Raw genomic sequence first — 19706 nt, 5'->3', positions numbered from 1 at the left:
TGTCCCCGTAACTTAGCAGTTCAGCAAAAGAAACCAATAGAACAAGTACCAGGCTTACAAAGAATAAGTCCAGGGGTTAATTTCTTCGACTAAAAGGTGGTGCTCCAGCATGGCCACGGTCAAAAACGACTGCAACAAGTAAAAGTGTAAAGGAGAAATAAACATGTATTCCACAACTTGCAAAGTATACAACTATTGAAAGTTTAAAAACAAAAGCCAATTATTTATTACAACATTATTATTATTATTATTATTATTATTATTATTATTATTATTATTATTATTATTGTTGTTGTTGTTGTTGTTGTTATTATTATTGTGTTGCATACCAATCAATGCAGCATCATTTTCATTGTATTTCGTTACTTCATTTGTAGCATTTGGCAAGCATGAACAAACAATTAATTGCAATAAAACTTGAGACATTTTACTATTTCTCTATTGGCTTGTCTCTGGCTGCAGACAATACTGAACTGCATATCCATGGGAATCATTTACGAGTGGATGTAGTTAAGATATACACCCAACACACACACACACACACTCAACAAATTTGTCCCTCTTTCAGACTCTTCGTTACTCTGGAATGGCTTGTAAAAATTTGTCTCACCGACAGAATAACGGTTTCTGGTTTAGGCACAAATCCAGGAATTCTTAAGGGAGGATTTAGTCAATACAGTCCACCCATGTACTTAGACTGGTACTTTGTTATTGACTTTGTAAAGTGAGATAGAAACTGAAAGAAACCTGCCATATATGAGTGTGATGAGTGCTTTTTACGTACTCATGCAGGTGACACATAAAAAACATCCATTACACTCTTGGAGTGGTTGGCATTAGGAAAAGCCGTAGAAACCACGTCTAATCAGGCTGGAACTTGATGCAGCTCTCCGGCTTACCGGTTCCAGTCATGCCGTCTAACCCATATCAGCAGGGAAAGCAGACGCTAAATGATGATGATGATGATGATATATATAGGCGCAGGAGTGGCTGTGTAGTAAGAAGCTTGCTTCCCAACCACAGGTTCTAGGTTCAGTCCCACTGCATGACACCTTTTGCAAGAGACGTCTACTATAGCCTCCGGCCGACCAGAATGAATTTGTGAATGGATTTGGGCCTTGTGAATGAATTTGGTTGATGGGAACTGAAAGAAGCCTGTTGTATATATATATATATATATATATATGTATATATGTCTGTGTTTGTCACCCCAACACCATCATTTTACAAATGACGCTGGTGTGTTTACATTCCCATAACTTAGCAGTTCAGCAAAAGAGATCAATAGAATAAGTACCAGGCTTACAAAGAATAAGTCCTGTGATCGATTTCTTTGAATAAAAGGCAGTGCTCCAGCTTGGTCCCGGTCAAATGACTGAAACAAGTAAAAGCATAAAAGAATATATATATATATATGTATGTGTGTGTGTGTATATATATATTGTTCCTTACGAGCATTGGGCCTCAAGGAGGCAAAGTGGCCGAGTTCCTATCCTCACGGAAGCAAAGTGGTTGAGTTCCTTTCAAGTGTTGGACCTCACAGAGTCAATGACCAAGACCTTTGGCATTATATCGTGCCTGAGAAGAAGACCCATCAAGCTGAGCAAAATCAGTCATGGTAGATACCAGTGTCACACAAATGGTACCCATGCTGATAGCATGTAAAAGCACCCATTACACTCTCAGAGTGGCTGGCATTAGGAAGGGCATCCTGCCATAGAAAACCATGCCAAATCAGACTGGAGTCTGGTGCAGCCTTCCAGCTTACCAGCCTTGGTCAAACTGTCCAACCCATGCAAGCATGGAGAGTGGACATTAAATGATGATGATGTATATGTATGTACATTATTCTGTCCTGCTTATACAACACAGCTGAACAGTTGAAAGAATTTAGATGTTATTAGTATATACATATATGTATATATGCGCATATGTTTGTACCTCCTTGTCTTGTAAACATCTGAAAATCGTAAACAAATATCATTGTTATACAAGCAGTGTCATTTATTTCCAATCTTCCATGGAAACATGGCCAGACATAAGGAAATATTACCCTTTTTGGAAACACGTAAGGGTTGACTGCATGAAAGGCATTTGGTCATAGTTGGTTATAGAAAAATTGCCTCAGTGAATATCACCTAACCCATGCAAGCATAGAAAAGAGGATGTTAAACCAATGATGTCAACAGCAGCAGTGGTGGAGCAGTATTCTAACACTTATTCTTTACATATTCAAGACAAAAAGAAAAAAGAAATGTGTTGATGGTTTACTTATTTTCCAGTCAAATAATTGTTGGATAATTATAATCTTAGACGAACGATTTAAATTGGTGTTTGTAATTGTGCGTTAGTGAAGAACTGCATCCATAATTAGTGAGTAAATAAATCTTGATATTTTCTATTGCTTTTCAAATAGGATTTGCTCCAATCAACCATATCATTAATTTCAGCTTAGTAGATATTGGTGAGAAGGAAAAAAGATTAACAGATTTACTATTAATGTTGTTGATGCTGCTGTTGTTGTTGCTATTGCTGTTGTTGTTGTTGTTATCATAGTTGTTATTGTTTATTTGTGATAAATTAGAATAGACATTTGAGGTAATAACGAGCAACAATATAATTAGAAAAAAAGGTTTCAGCTTCTAAATATTCTGTTATGCTATCCTGTAAACTGAACTATGTAATTGAAATACAAAGTATGTATATACAAATATATATATATGTATATATATAAACAGTAACTGAACAGATTAATAACTGAAATGTGGTATGATATTGATTTCATTTAATTAGGTATGAGACTTCATGTTAATGAAAAGGATCGTAATTGACTAAACCAATCCCAAAATATTACCAGTTATATATATATCATTGCTGCTGTTGTTTATTTTATTAATCCTGAAGATTTTTTTTTTTTTTTTTCTAATTATCGATACTGGTGTGATTTGAAGTCAGAAATAAGCTTGACTCTAAATAGAGTGTAAAGCATCTATTGTAATGTTCAACTCAAAAACAAATGGTTATATAGTTAAGAAGTTAACTTTGCAACCAAAAGGTTTTAGGTTCGATTCCACTGTGTGGTACTTAACTACTGTAATGATGGTTTGACTAATGCATTGCAAGTCAAATTCAGTAACCAGTAAGGAAGGGCATCCAGCTGTAGAAAACATACCAAAGCTAACATTGGAGCTTGATACAGCCCTGTGGCTTGTATTCTGCCCAACAATTCAACCCATGCCAGCATGGAAAATAGATGTTATTGTTATAATAATAATAATAATAATAATAATAATAATAATAATAATAATAATCCTTTCTACTAAAGGTACAAGTCCTGAAATTTGGAGCAGGTGGGACTAATCGATTACATTATACTTAATTTATCGACTCTGAAAGGCAAAGTCGACCTCAGCAGAATTTGAACTGAGAATGTAGTGACGGGTGAAATACTGGTAAGCATCTCGTCCAGCATGCAAGTGATTCTGCCAGCTTGCAGCCTTTATAATAATAATAATGATAATCCTTTCTATTATAGGCACACAGTTCAGAAATGATATAAAAGATTTAAAAAAAAAAACATATGTACACAGAAATAGCTGTGAATCACAATACAATCCTTGGGGCTAATGAACTTAATCAATGGTCCTTAAATATTTTTCTACAATTTACAACACCACAGTCAGTTCATAGAAACAAGGTAACTGTTGTGCTTTGGCTAAGTCCATATTGGCCATCAGAATGTCAATCATCATCATCATCATCATTGCTTAACGTTCATTGTCCATGCTGGCATGGGTTGGACAGTTTGAGTGGGCTGGCATGCAGGAAGGCTGCGCCAGGTTCCAGTCTGATTTGGCATGGTTTTTTTACAGCTGGATGCACTTCCTAACGCCAACCACTCAGAGAGTGTAATGGGTGCTTTTACATGTCACTGGCACAGGTGCCATTTGCGTGACACCGAGGAGCATACGTGATAATCAATGTTGGGTTGTTTATGTCCTTGTAACTTAGCATTTCACGAAAAGGGCCTAATAGAATAAGCACCATACTTTAAAAAAATAAGTGCTGGACTTGATTTAATCAACTAACAAAACCCTTCAAAGTGGCCACAATCCAGTGACTGAAACAAGTGAAAGATAAAAAAGCTTTAGTTGGTCGGAGGTTATAGTCAAAGACACATGCTCATGGTGCCACACAACGGAACTGAACACAGGCAGAACTCTGTATGTTGGACTCTATAGTATGGCCCTTATTTTAGTGAAGGCACAACATATGTTGAATAGATTTGAGGGCCACACCCAGTTGCCAGCTGATTACCTGCATGCCAATGGCCTGATTGAAGTTATCTTGAGGCCACATAACAACCATTCTTTATATCTTCCTCCTTCCTTCTGTCCTAATTCAACAGTACACTTGAATGAGTTTATACCTGATTAGGTTTCTACTGAAGCTGGTTGACAGTTTTGCTTGGTAAATAATAGTGTTGGGGTGATTCAGTCATTATATACAACCAACAGTTTTTTGTCTGTTTGTTTGTTATTTTGGGGATGGGATATTGGGATATAGGATTGGTTGCTCTAAATATTACACTGTAGTTAAGAAGTATCAAGCTACCACATCACTGTTAATGAAGGCACAGGAGAGGAGGTCCCTCCTTTAGGATTGGAACACCATGCTAGTCCCACTGTAAGTTTTGCAGACAGAGAGGAAAAGAAAATTTGAATTAATTATTATAAATTGATATGTTTCAATGGGTGCCACATTAAAAAGTATCCAGTACATTCTTTGAAATGGTTGACATTAGGAAGGGCATCCAACTCAAGAAACCATGCTAAACACAGTCCTCTAGTTCCCCTTCTTCTGTCCAACTCCTGCCAGCATGGACCAAGGATGTTAAATACAGTGGTGTATGGTGGTTGTCGTCATTGGGTTTGCTGCCGCACTGACCATTCTATAACTAACATTAGTATTACTCAAATTAAGCATACAAACCGTGTATTTCTATTCAAAAAGCAGTGTATTATTAGCTTTGAAAACAAACTAATATCAAAGTTATATGATGATATTGTAAGAGAAAGATTATTGTAAAAAAAATTAGTTTTAGTTTAAGAATTTTAAATTAATTTAAATGTACAACTTCTCACCATGCAAACGAACATGCGACTGTGCTGTCAAAGCTGTTGCGCACCCTTTGCCATTAATTTTTTACCATTCTCCCACTATCCTACAATATGCCCAGTACAATATAATGATACAATACACTGTGAGGTGTGCAGTGTTATTTCAGGACACCCACCACCATATTTCAAGCAGAAGTATAACAAATGTTTTCCATTATGATTTGTGATTAAATTTAATGAGTAAGGTTAATATTTATAACGAATTTGCCATTTTCGATGGGTGTTCAGTACACGCATAACACACCTGGAATATACGCCCCTGGTTAAATAGTAATGTTGATAGCACAATGCTTCCACTGTTTATAACAGTGAACTACATTATTCCATGATAACTTAACTGGCTCAGTTAAGCTATTGAGAGGGTTAAATGACCTCTCCCTTTCTCATGTATGAAACACAGTATCTGTAATGATATAAAAAAAAATCCTTGAGGCTTTGGCTGTTAAGCCATCAGCAGTCTATCAATTCAACTAGGTCTATCTTTCAACAGCCAATTATACTCTCAAATATAATTGATAATCAATCAATCAATATTTATATATATATATATATATACACACACACATATATATATACATATGTCTTCACTGATTTGTAATTTATTTATATTTAGAATATGTTTTTCTCATCCAGATAAAAACGGTATCCAACTCCAACAAACTTCAGCAACCTCTCAATCAAACTTATCAGTATTCTGTAGCCAAATCATATATCATGTATTTGAATAAAAATAACATCTTACCGTATCACAGCTAATAGCACAAGAAGTTAGTCAATAATTAGAAAGACCTCTTGAGAGAAAAAAATGAAATCGAAATGCGTAGATCTAAGTGTTTGACTCATTAGTAAAGTTTATGTCAATAACAAAATCTGGACGATTCCATCTATTATTTTCATTTATTATTTTTTTTTTTTGATTCTTAGACTTTTATCTTTTACTTGGTTCAGTCATTAGACTGTAGCCATGCTGGAGCATCACCGGATGAGTTTTTAGTAGAACTTTTTTTTTAAGGCCAGGTACCTATTCTATCCATCTCTTTTGCCAAACCTCTAAGTTACAGGGACATAAACAAACCAATGCCAGTTGCTAAGTCATGGTGGGGAATAATCATAAACACACACACACATGCATACACACATGGGCTTCTTTCAGTTTCTGTTTACCAAATCTCTTTGCAAAGCTTTAGTTGGCCAGAGGTTATAATCGAAGACACATGCTCAAGGTGCCACACAATGGGACTGAACCCACAACTATGTGGTTGGGAAGCAAACTTCTTACCACACAGCCATGCCCACCCCTCTTTATTTCTTCAATATTTTGCTGATCAGAACAGCAACTCCATCGATAACAAATGTTCATGATATTGTTGTTCATCACCAGAATATAAAATAAGGATAACTGCTGAATCAGTCATCATCATCATCATCATCATCATTGTTTAACGTCTGCTTTCCATGCTAGCATGGGTTGGACGATTTGACTGAGGACTGGTGAACCAGTTGACTACACCAGGCTCCAATCTGATCTGGCAGAGTTTCTACAGCTGGATGCCGTTCCTAACGCCAACCACTCAGAGAGTGTAGTGGGTGCTTTTACGTGCCACTGGCACAAAGGCCAGTCAGGCGGTACTTGCAACGGCCACGCTCAAAATGGTGTATTTTACGTGCCACCTGCACAGGAGCCAGTCCAGCGGCACTGGCAACGATCTCGCTCGAATGACTTTTCATGTGCCAGGAAGGTGACGCTAGTAACAATCTCGCTCGAATGGTGGTGCCATCACGATTTCGCTTTTGCTTGCCCCAACAGGTCTTCGCAAGCAGAGTTTAGTGTCCAATGGAGGAAACCGATTGCACCACTGAATGACCAATTCTGCCAATCTGAGGTGTCTCTACCTGGTCACCTGGACTGCTAGAAATAGTGACCTAACCTCCCTCTTATTACACAATGCTGTGTTACAAGAACTTGTCTGGTATAGTAATGACTGGAATGTCTTTAATCCACAGATTTACTCAATCAGGTCTGACCTAGGGTTAATCAATAATCACCACTACCACCTTTTGCATCACCAATATTTTCGCATCTGCTCACTGCTGCCAACAAGAACTGCTACAACCATTACTACCAACACTACTACCACCACTACAACTCCAACATAGCTGATACCATGAAAACCAACACTACCGACACTAGGAACAACAACAACAACAACATTACCATCAGCTTCATCAACAGTGCTGTCATTACTACCATCACCACCAACACCATCATTATTATCATACTATCACCATCACCACCACTACCTCTACACCCACTACCTTCAGCACTCCCACTGCCACTACCACCATAAACCACTGTCATCACCATTATCATCACCACCAATACTGTCATTAGCACTATCACCACTTTTGCACTACTGCTACCACCATACCGCTATCACCACTACTGCTACCACCACCATACACCACTATAACACAGTGCCACAACCACCATACACCACTGCTGCCACCATCATACACTGTCACCACCACTGTACACCGCTGCCACCACCATCACTACATCATCATCCTCACTATCACACCCACTGCAGACAAGGCTAACGCTTCTACATTACCACCAGAACTACTACCACCACTAATCTCACCCCATCACCACTATCTCCATCACCGTCATCATTACTGTCACCAGCACCACCAACACCACCACCAACACCACCACCAACACCACAACTATCACCCTATCACTAATTAACTGTCAGTCTGCTTATCTTCCCCAGTAACATGCCAAATGGTTATTGTAAGATCTTCTTTCTTATCAGCTCTAATCTGTTAATCCACTGCTATCTCCTCTTCCTCTCCCTCCTCCTCACTACAGTCCATTGCTACCCTCTCTGTCTGTCTGTCTGTCTCTCTCTCTCTCTCTCTCTCTTTAGTTTACCTCCCTCACTATCTCTCTTTTCTTCCTCTCTTTTTCTCCCCCCTCTCTCTCTCTCTGTTTCTCTTCCTCTTTCGCTTTCCCTCCCTCTCTCTCCCTGTCTACTTACTCTCCACTTAATCTTTGGTCACCAATAACAGCAGATTATTGAACTGACTCCCTGTATTGCATTTTTATCTATTAAGAAATTAAAAAAAAGAAAAAAAACAAAAAGAAGTAGGGTAAAAAAAAAGTTTGTGTATAATTTGAGCAAAGATAGCAGTCTGGGAGAAGAAATTGGCTTCTGAGCACACAAGGTGTCAGGTTCAATCTCATTGTGCATCATCATCATTACCATTCCCCACTGTCATCAACATCGTCATCATCATCACTATCCCCACCACCACCACCATCATCATCATCCCCACCATCATCATCATCATCGTCGTCATCATCCATCCCCACCAGCATCAAGTCATTATCATCATCACGATAGCAATCACCACAACCATCAATACCACCAACACTTTCACCACCACCACCACCATACCGCCATTGATTTCTACTTTATTTTATTGACCCTGAAAGGGTGAAAAGCAAGGTTGACCTCAACAGGATTTGAACTCATAGCATACAGATCTGGAGGAAATGCTGCAAAGCAATTTGTTTGATACACTAATAATTCTGTTCACTTGCCACCTTGAGAATGCCCATACTGTAGTCTCATGTTAACCAGTGCTTCGTAAGTGAAATTTCAGAGATGGATAACAATAAAGTTGTGTGTGTATCATCATCGTTTAATGTCTGCTTTCCATGCTGGCATAGGTTGGATGGTTTGACTGAGGACTGGCAAGCCAGGAGATTGCACCAGATTCCAGTCTGATCTGGCAAGGTTTCTACTGTTGGATGCCCTTCCTAATGCCAACCATTCCGAGAGTGTAGTGGGTGCTTTTTACGTGCTACCACAGGGAGCCAGTCAAATGGCACTGGCATCGACCATGCTTGAATGGTGCTTTTTATGTGCCACCAGCACGGGAGCCAGTCGGGTGGCACTGGCAACAATCACACTCATATTGCCTGACTGGCTCCCATGCTGGTGGCGCATAAAAAGCACCATTCGAGCCTGGTTGTTGCCAGTGCCGCCTGTGCATATAAAATACTGTGTTTAGTTGCATCCCTTTATGTCAAAAAGTAACTTTACCAGTCAAGAGAGATCAATCAAATGAGTACAAGGCTGAAATAAATACTAGAGTTGACTAAAACCTTTCATACTTGTGCTCCAGCATGGCCTCAGTTTAATGATTGAAACCAGTAGATGAATTTTTAAAATATAAGCAGTCTTCGAATTCTTCCTATCCAAAGGGTTATTTTTTTTAAAATCCAATATTTATATACTATTATTTATAGCTCTATCTACTTCTATCTACTGCATCAGGTAGTGAGTTTGATTCCCAGACTGGGCTGTGTGTTGTGTTTTTGAGCAAGACACTTTATTTCACGTTGCTCCAGTTCACTCAGCTGTAGAAATGAGCTGTGACATCACTGGTGCCAAGCTGTATCAGCCTTTGCCTTTCCCTTGGATAACATTAGTGGTGTGGAGAGGGGAGGCTGGTATGCATGGGTGACTGCTGGTCTTCCATAAACAACCTTGCCCAGACTTGTGCCTCAGAGGGAAACTTTCTAGGTGGAATCCCATGGTTATTCATGACTGAAGGGGGTCGTTACCCTTTACTTTGAGTTCAACCATTAAAAATTAGTTATTACATGTGGATGAGTTATTTTTGTTTAAGCTGAGGCCAAACCTGATCCGACAGGCCTATAATTGAGATTGTTGAACCTGTGACCACCAGGTGTTTTGGGGGGCATTTTAAAAAGATTTTTGTTAATATTGTCATTTGACAAAAAATTCTTTAAGGTGATGCCCCAGCATGGCCATAGTCTAATGACTGAAACGAATAAAAAGAAAGAAAAAAACGTCTTTTCGTTTTTAAAGAGTGTAGTTTGAAAGATATTTTGCTACTATTTCTAGCAGATTAAGCAACCACATAGAAACTCCCTCATTGCCACATTGCAGCTGTTTCAATTAGCCTCAAACCTATCCTGATCCAGAAGACCTATGATTAAAAACATGGTAATCATAATGATCCCATCCTTATTTCAAACTTAATCTAGAACTGCATTATTCAATATCATTCAACTTGCTAGAAATAACAACCAAATCTCCCTCAAAAGTAAGTCCTGTTGTCTTTAAAAGAGGACATATTAACCCTAAGTATACCAAAGCTGAAAACTGATGTTATAGTCATAGCTACAACACTTTAGTTATGGGTTTGTTCATTCAAGGTTGACCTCCTGGGGTTAAATAACAATAACAATTAAAAAAAAACTAAAATTGATATCAACTTTATGCTCCCTACCTTTTCTTTCTTATTTAAAAAAAAAAAATTGTACAATATAATCCTTATAAGTGTTAATCTCTTAATTTTATACACAAGCAAATCCGATAATACAAAGCCTATCTGGGCACGTGGGTAAATAATACTCACTTGCTTCTTGGCTTACCGGCATTAATGGGTGTTTAGCTATCAGTTAATCTCAAGCAGTGAAGTCTGTACTAAGCATTAGATTACTCAAGTTACACAAAATTACGCCAATCAGACATGTATAATATTGAGCGCTACTTGGGTCGGAACTACGCTGTGAACATTTCTTTGCTCTCAGACAAAAAGTTCAGTGAGAAACATTAGACTTCACTTCATACACACAGCAAGTTGATTTATTCCATTTTGAGACAAACTTTTCTGCATTTACCATTTGCCAAGAGTTTCCTGGGATTCAGTTATTTCACTCCAAGTACTGGACATTGCATTTCATACCTGCAGGAGCATCTTTTTGTTTTTTTAATACAAATTCTTTCCATTTGCATTAAATCTTTTATCAAGACACAAACCGGATCTTACAATGGTTTATATTGTTCAAACAGAACTGCCAAACTTGATGGCATATAAGACTGTGCTATCCGGAGTGCAGAAACTGCCAAACCTCTGGTATCCCCGGTCATTCTCAGCAGATAATTTATTTGCTATGCAAAATAAGAAAAATGTAAGTAATTCACAACAAAATACAATTCAATTTTTTAAAAAACATATTTCTCACTTTAATCCCATTTTTGTGATGTATAGATTTGACTGAAATATAAAAAATTAAAAAATGGAAAGTAATCTTTGTATCCTTTACTAGCAATTATTCATAAATTATCATATTTATCATTATATGTGGCCCCACATAAGACACATCCCCCATTTTATGAGGATATTTTGTGGAAAAATCAAATTTAGTATGTTTCATCATATGGATATTAAAAGATAGTTTAAAGTGGTTTTGTAGGGGAAAAATGTATTATTCTGTGCAATATTAAGACATACTGGGATAAAGTACTTTTTGGCCATGATGTTTTATAATAATCATGGTCAGCCATCAGGGTGGTGAGACACTGCTATAGTTTGTTGTCATCCATTCGTTGCAAATAGCTACTAGGTAGATGGAAATTTGTTAACATCCTGTTTGTCTTTCTCGGAGAATTTTTCATTCAGGTAATTAAATAATATAAGACACCTATCAGGTGTGGGTTATGAAAGGTGGAGAAGAAAATATAATGATGATGTGACCACTCCACATTATTACTGACATACTGTAAGTAATTTTCCATAAGTTTGTGCTAAAGGGCTGTCATAATTTTGTGTATTTTCAATATTATATTATTAGTAACAATTAGTGGCAAGCTGGCAGAATAATTAGCATGCTGGGTGAAATGCTTAATGGTATTTTATCCATCAAGGCGGCGAGCTGGCAGAAACGTTAGCACGCCGGGCGAAATGCTTATCAGTATTTCGTCTGCTGTTACATTCTGAGTTCAAATTCCGCCGAGGTCGACTTTGCCTTTCATCCTTTCGGGGTCGATTAAATAAGTACCAGTTACGCACTGGGGTCGATGTAATCAACCTACCCTCTTTGTCTGTCCTTGTTTGTCCCCTCTATGTTTAGCCCCCTGTAGGCAGTAAAGAAATAGGTATTTTATCCATCTTCACATTCTGAGTTCAAATTCCGCTGAGGTCGATTTACCTTTCATCCTTTCGATTACTGGGGTTGATATAATCAACTATCTCTCTCCCTCAAATTTCAGACCTTATGCCTATAGTAGAAAGGATTTTTAGTAATAATTGTTGTACCTAAGAGACTTATGTTTAACTGGCTCCCTAGAACACTTGGTCTTCAATCCATAATATGGCCACATTAGACACGGAGCAATTTTTAATAAGTTTAAAAATATAAAAACACAGGTCTTATATGCTGGCAAATATGCTATGTAAGAATTTTTAGATTTTGCAGGTGAGAGATAGATGTAATTCCCACTAGTTAGAATCCAGCCTATTTTAGTTTATCAAATTCTTTCTATTTATTTTTTTTTATATATATTTAATATTCAAAGTGGCAAGCTGGCAGAATCATTACCATGCCAGCCAAAATACTTAGCAGCTTTTCATCCGCCTTTACATTCCAAGTTCATATTCTTCCAAAGTCAACTTAACTTTTGTTCCTTTCGGTTGAGCACTGTGTCGAAGTAATTAGCTTAGTCCCTTCTCCAGATTTGCATTTCTTGTGCCAAAATTTGAAACCAATATTTAAGCCTCTTTCATCTTTATATTCATTTTATCTTTCTACTTAGCCCAGTGGTTCCCAAGTTTTATCAGGCTGCTGCTCCCTTGACACTCAGGCCACATTCCTAGTGCCCCCACCCCAACTAACCATCACAAACATAGACCTCTTTCTGAAGTAAATTCAAAGTGACTGTATTTCACAAATAAAATTTAACCGAATGAACCCATTATTTTGCTGTTTTTACATGAATCGCTACGCCATTATCGCCCCACTTTTTATATGAACCGCTACTCTATTATTGCTCCACTTTTCTTCAACACCCCCTTGGAACTTTCCACCACTGTCAGTGGAGGGGGGCAATACCGCCCACTTTCAGAACCACTGATTTAGCCAATCAAATTTTGCTGGTATTTTTCACAGGTCAAGCAAGTATAGAGACACTCCTTTATTGCACCACATGTTTCTTAAAAGTCTTTTGCATTTGCACCCACAATTTAGCCTTTAAAGGCACAATCCACCGGGACCACATCTGGTTTTATGATACAAAATGTTAAATATTCATATTAAAGTTCTCAAATTTTAATATGAATATTTAACATTTTGTATCATAAAACCAGATGTTGTCCCTGGTGGATTGTGCCTTTAAAGGCTAAATTGTGGGTGCAATTTTTAAATTTAGCCTGTCAATAGGTAGGTGAGAGATAGATGAAACTCCAATCAGTTTGGGTTCCAGTCTACTGCATACAAAATTTCAAATAGACTTGGTTACTATTATCAAAATTAACACAACTAATACAATGTAAACTTAAGTGCTCTACACTAATTGAAAAAATATAGTAAAGACTTTTATTTTAGATTTGAACTGGATTTGAACTTGAATCATTTTCTGGCAATTAGATACATAAGCCTTACAAACATTTCGTCTCTCCAGTTTAAAAAGGGGATTTTTTAGATGAAGATTTTGAGGTGGATCAGTCCAGGTTTGAATGAAGAATGTTTGCAGGGAAAGGACTTGTTTTTTTTTTTCATTATTTTTTTCTTTAAATGTGGTCAACGGTTGTGTCATTGGTTTCTGAAGGGTCAGTGACTAGTTCACTGTACTTCAAATGGCAAGAGTAACAAAAAGGTATTTGTGGAACTTGGGTGGAACAAACGTTACACAAGGTATTTTTATATGAAAGTGGTGGTTCATTGGCTTTTCTCGCTAATATTAACATTATTCATTTATTTCTTTACTTGTTTCAGTCATTTGACTGTGGCCATGCTGGAGCACCGCCTTTAGTCGAACAAATCGACCCCAGGACTTATTCTTTGTAAGCCTAGTACTTATTCTATTGGTTTCTTTTGCCGAACTGCTAAGTTACTGGTACGTAAACACACCAACATCAGTTGTCAAGCGATGGTGGGGGGACAAACAGACACACACACAAATATATAGTTCATGCTAGATATGAAACCAATGGTTTTTTCTAAACTATTATTTTACATACATAGAAATATATATATATACAGGCTTCTTTCAGTTTCTGTCTACCAAATCCACTCGCAAGGCTTTGGTTGGCCTGAGGCGACTGTGGAACACACTTGCCCAAGGTGCCACACAGTGGGACTGATCTCGGAATCATGTGGTTGGGAAGCAATCCACTTACCACACAGCTATTCCTGCACCTAGTCACTGATATACACCAGGAAAAATATATGCACACACACACACACACACACACACACTGGACTTCCTCACAGTTTCTGCCTCTCAAATTTCACTCACAAGTCATTGGTCAGCCCAAGAATATAGTAAAATATATTTGGCCAATGTGTCTCACAATGAGATTGAACTGGAAACCATGTACTTAAGAACCAAACTTCTTGAACCATACAGCCATGCATTTTTCTACATTAAAATTAAAATTACAGTTGTAAATGAATGTCACATACAAGTAATGTCATTTCTGGTAATCTGCTGGCCATGGGGAAATATTACCTTGCTTGGGAATACATGAGCTTTGGAAATAGGGAGGGCATCCAGCCATGACCAATCTGCCTCAATAAACTCCATCCAACTCACATGAGCATGCAAAATGGATGTTAAAATGATGATAATTAAGATTAAGTGAAGTGTCATTTCTTTTTGAAGACAGAAGGGTATGAATTGGTGGGAATTCTGCTGCTGTTTCTTGTGGGTCGAGTAAGTATATGGATGCTCCCTTATAGCATCATGTTTCTTAAATGCCATTTGTATTTGCATCCACAATTTAGCCCTTTAATGGCATAACCCACTAAGGACCACATCTGGTTTTATTACACAAAATGTTTCATCATCCTCATCATCATTGTTTAATGTCTGCTTCCCATGTTGGCATGGGTTAGACAGTTTGACTGGACAGCTGCACCAGGTTCTAGTCTGATTTGGCATGGTTTCCACAGCTGGATGCTCTTCTTAACACCAGCCACTCCAAGAGTGTAATGGGTGCTTTTTATGCTTCACTCTTGGAGTGATTGGTATTAGGAAGTGAAAAATATTCATAACTAATTTTTTTGAATTTCCAGCTTTTGTTTAATCCCAAACATCAACTTCATAATGAGCAAAGATAGTTATTTAACTAAATATTTCCAAATTCTTGATTGATTCCTAAATTAGTTGAGACACTGTCATAAAGGAGTTGAATTTAAAACATTTTTCTTTTCCTTTCAATTAATTTTGCATTCATTCCTTAACTCTTTAGCATTTAAACCAGCCATATTCAGCCAAAATATTCTACTTGTTCTAGGTTCAAACTGGCCAAATCCAGCCTTTCACACCTCCCCTACAATGTCATTCAAAAAATAAACTGTCACATCATTGAAATCTCGAAGTTACATGATAATACATGATTAATTCTAAACAGTGTGAATAAATGAACATTACATTTGACAGAGTAATGCAGATGCTAAAGGGTTAATATTAGAAGAGGTAAATGAAAACTAGGCAATGGTATTTATTTTTAACACCGTTTGGAATTGGCATATAAAATTTATGTCTACTTGTAGGTACAGGTACGTTTGTGTGGGTAAGAAGATTACTTCCCAACCACATGGTTTGGGGTTCAATCTCATTGCATGTACTAAATACAATGATGTAGAGTGGGCTTCATCTTGGTCACAGCTGATCTCTTGCAAATTGCTACACAGAGCTTCCTGTTTCTGTTAAGAAGTGGCAAACTGAGCATTAATTTGTGAAATATCAGCTGAGCAGCAAAGAAGAAAGAAGTTTGCTTTCCAGCCCTGTAGTTTCAGGCTTAGTCTCACTGAGTGACAACCCTGACTAAGTATCTCTTACTGTAATTCCAATCCCTGTGAATGAATTTGGTAGACAGAAGCAGATAGATAAACAAACAGACAAATAGACAGAGAGACAGACAGATATATAGAGATAGAAAGATAAATAAAGCACTTGTTCTGGGGCTACATATAAAGCATCTGTGCTGGTGTCACATATAAAGCACCAGTGTTGGTGCCATGTATAAAACACCAGTGCTGGTCCCATGTAAAAGGTTCCCAGTACACTCTGCAATATGGACAGGCATTCAACTATAGAAAGCATACCAAAACAATCAGAACCTGATGCAGCTCTACAGCTTCCCAGCTCCTGTCAAACCATCCACCTTGTTCCAGCATAGAAAAATGAACAACATATGATGATGATATGCATGCGTGTACATACATATGTACGTATACATGTACATACATACTTATGTATGTATGTGAAGATGCTTATGTATCTGTTTGTTTACATCTGCAGTCACTTGTAAGTGCAGCAGGCAGTGTTAGTTTCTCCTGCTGACAACTTGTCTGGGCACTTTGTGTCTTCAAAGCCATGTGGGATAAGTGATCCCTTACTTGAAAAATAGGTATGGGTTGGTGTCAGGAAGGGCATCCCTTTGTAAGACAACGCCTCAAATAACATAATTCAGCAAACCCATGCAAACATAGTAAAATGGACATCAAATGAGCAAAAGAACAATCTCTCTCCCTTCCCTCTTTCACCCCTTCTCTCTCTGTTTCTCTCTCTCTCTCTCTCTCTCTCTCTCTCTGTTTCATTGTGTTTTTTTTTTAGTCATACCTAAACAGAGGTCAAATATGAACTGAAGGATCACTCACTACATTACTGAAAGTAGAGCATCACATTTTCTACAAGGAAAAAGTTGACAGTTAACTTGAAGTTATATATTTTATGTTGGTTTCCTCATTTTGATGAAGCCAACAGATGGCAAGATTTCGAAGTTACTGTCAGCGTTTTTCTTTAAAAAAACTAATTAATTCGTATACTCATTTGTATTAAGTGATCCCTCATAAGTGGTTATTAGCAACAGCAGTGAATATTCATTCCCTATTTATTTATATTGGGGAAAACAAATTTCATCATGGTATGTCATTGGTTGTGAGTACATGCCACTGACAATGCCCAATGATGACGAATTGTACATCTACCATTCTCACAAACTATTTTTAGGGTGATTTTTTTGTCTGCCCCTGATATATATTGTGTTTTTGAACACAGCACGTCTGTAAAAGATATTATCTCTGGATGAATACTGCAAGATAAATACTGCAGTAAATTTCCTTTTCACAATGCATCTACATTAAGTATGATGCACAGGTTTCTTACACTCTTGCTAATACCCTGTAACATATATAGATGTGTATTTATATGTATGCTGTACATATGTTTGTTTGTGTGTGTGTGTGTGTGTGTGTGTGTGTGTGTGTGTGTGAGCTTTTGTAATATCAGCCACTAGGGCTAGGTTTAAGTACTGACTCATCTGATTTTCATTATTTAAAATGAGAAACAGTTATTTTTTTTTATTGGCTCCTTCAAATTTTTTTTTACCTTCAAAACTCCTTTTCAAAAACTGAATAATTTACAAAATCAACCATCTTTGTCATGGCCCAAAGGTTGACCAAAAATCTTCAAAATTCAATAGAACAGCATCATTTTCCCAAACTTTCTACTAATCAGATGAGTTTGCATTTTCTGATGTTCATGGCAACTGCCTGTTGGTTAAAAATTTTCGTTTCTAAATCAGTTTCATTTTTTTTCTTTTCTTCCATAAATTTTAACTGTTGTCACTTGATTAGAATAAATAATTAAATTAGCTCACATCATCTGGTTTCATGTAAATGTAATATATGATATCTAGAAGCATTGTATTATGGTAATTTGATCAAGAACAGAAAGCCAAAGACAATAGCAAAATAAACATTGTTTTATTATTTTAAAGACAATCATTTTTATTTAAAACTTAGAAAGTCTAAAAAAGAAAAATTGCATTGAAATAAAACACATCTTTTCACTTTTTAAAATAATTTTGTGAGACCCTTATGATTTCCAACTAGTCTGAGACTGTCCTTGGTTCTTTGATCCTTTAACTTTCATATTATTCTATGAAAAGTAATGCTCCTTTATCTATATGTCTTTAATTAATCATGCATTGTCTTGTAGATGTGAGATTTCAGTGACGTGATTGCTTATTTTTAGAATGACATTGAAGGATTAGTATGAGAGGCCACATCTGGCCAGTTTGAACATAAGACAGGTAGAATATTTGGGCTGGATATGGCTGATCTGAATAGTAAAGGGTTAACACAAACTTCCAGTTTTAAAGTAATCTAACCACATGGCTCTGGGTTCAGTCTCATTGTGTGGTACCTTGGGCAAGTGTCTTCTACAATAGCCTCAGGCTGACCAAAGCCTCGTGAGCAGATATGGTTGAGAGAAATTGAAAGAAACCCGTTGTATATGTGTGTTTGTGTGTCTTTATATCGTGGAGGCGCAATGGCCCAGTGGTTAGGGCAGCGGACTCGCGGTCATAGGATCGCGGTTTCGATTCCCAGACCGGGCGTTGTGAGTGTTTATTGAGCGAAACACCTAAAGCTCCACGAGGCTCCGGCAGGGGATGGTGGCAAATCCTGCTGTACTCTTCCACCACAACTTTCTCTCACTCTTACTTCCTGTTTCTGTTGTGTCTGTAATTCAAAGGGCCAGCCTTGTCACACTGTCTCACGCTGAATATCACCGAGAACTACGTTAAGGGTACACGTGTCTGTGGAGTGCTCAGCCACTTGCACGTTAATTTCACGAGCAGGCTGTTCCATTGATCGGATCAACTGGAACCCTCGATGTCGTAAGCGACGGAGTGCCAACAACAACAACAATCCCCCATCACTGCTTAATAACCAATGTTGGTGTGTTTACATCTCTGTAACTTAGCAGTTCAGCAAAAGAGACTGATAGAATAAGTACTAAGCTTAAAAAAAGTCCCGGGGTCGATTTGTTCGACTAAAACCCCTCAAGGTAGTGCTCCAGTATGGCTGCAGTCAAATAATTGAAACATGTATTTCCATAGAATAATGGTAACAAAAGGGCTAAGACCAAAGGATTCAGCTTCTAATCAAATCTATTTTCCTTGAGAAAAGCAAAGACATCTTCCCAAACTTTCATTCAAGGTAATGATTTCCTACATGGGCGTTGGACCTGCTGGAAATAACAGCCAAATGTTCTTCAAATCATATCTTACTGTCTAGAATGAAATGGAGAGCATATTAAATATTATAATTTCACATAAAAATGCAAGCATGACTGTGTGGTTGAGAAGCATGTTTTGCAACCACATTGGTTCAGGTTCAAGCCCACTGTATGGCACCTTGGGCAAGTGTCTTTTGCTATAACCCCAGGGCAACCAATATCTTATGAGTGAATTTGGTAGATGGAAACTGTGTGGAAGCATTTGTGTATGTATGTATGTGTGTGTGTGTGTGGTTGTCCCCACTTACTGCCTGGCAGTTGATGTTGGTCTGCTTACATTCCCATAACTAAGCAGCTCGGTGAAAGAAACTGATAGAATAAGTACCAGGCATTTATTTCTCACTCACTCTCTCTATCTCCCTCTCTCTCTCCCTCTCTCTCTCTCTCTCTCTCT

General features: G+C 37.6%; 1 protein-coding gene across 5 annotated transcripts in view; it reads left to right on the top strand.

Annotated features, from left to right (window-relative positions):
- LOC106880114 (general receptor for phosphoinositides 1-associated scaffold protein) overlaps nt 1-19706 on the top strand; it is a 293807-nt gene that overhangs the window by 204746 nt on the left and 69355 nt on the right. For 2 of the 5 annotated variants that reach the window (XM_014929931.2, XM_052971042.1), the window contains exon 1: nt 10720-11193. The exons of 2 other annotated variants lie outside the window; for them this stretch is intronic. In XM_014929931.2, the coding sequence (XP_014785417.1) occupies nt 11053-11193 (141 nt within the window). In that variant the 5' untranslated portion in view covers nt 10720-11052. Of the gene's footprint in view, nt 1-10719; nt 11194-19706 lie in introns of those variants that run through there. One more of the 5 variants, XM_014929929.2, reaches the window with a different exon arrangement.

This window comes from Octopus bimaculoides, chromosome 1 (assembly GCF_001194135.2).
Source record: "Octopus bimaculoides isolate UCB-OBI-ISO-001 chromosome 1, ASM119413v2, whole genome shotgun sequence".
Classification (NCBI taxonomy): Eukaryota; Metazoa; Mollusca; class Cephalopoda; order Octopoda; family Octopodidae; genus Octopus; species Octopus bimaculoides.
Note: the sequence above shows the minus strand (reverse complement) of the source record. Positions and strands in the feature narration are given on the sequence as shown.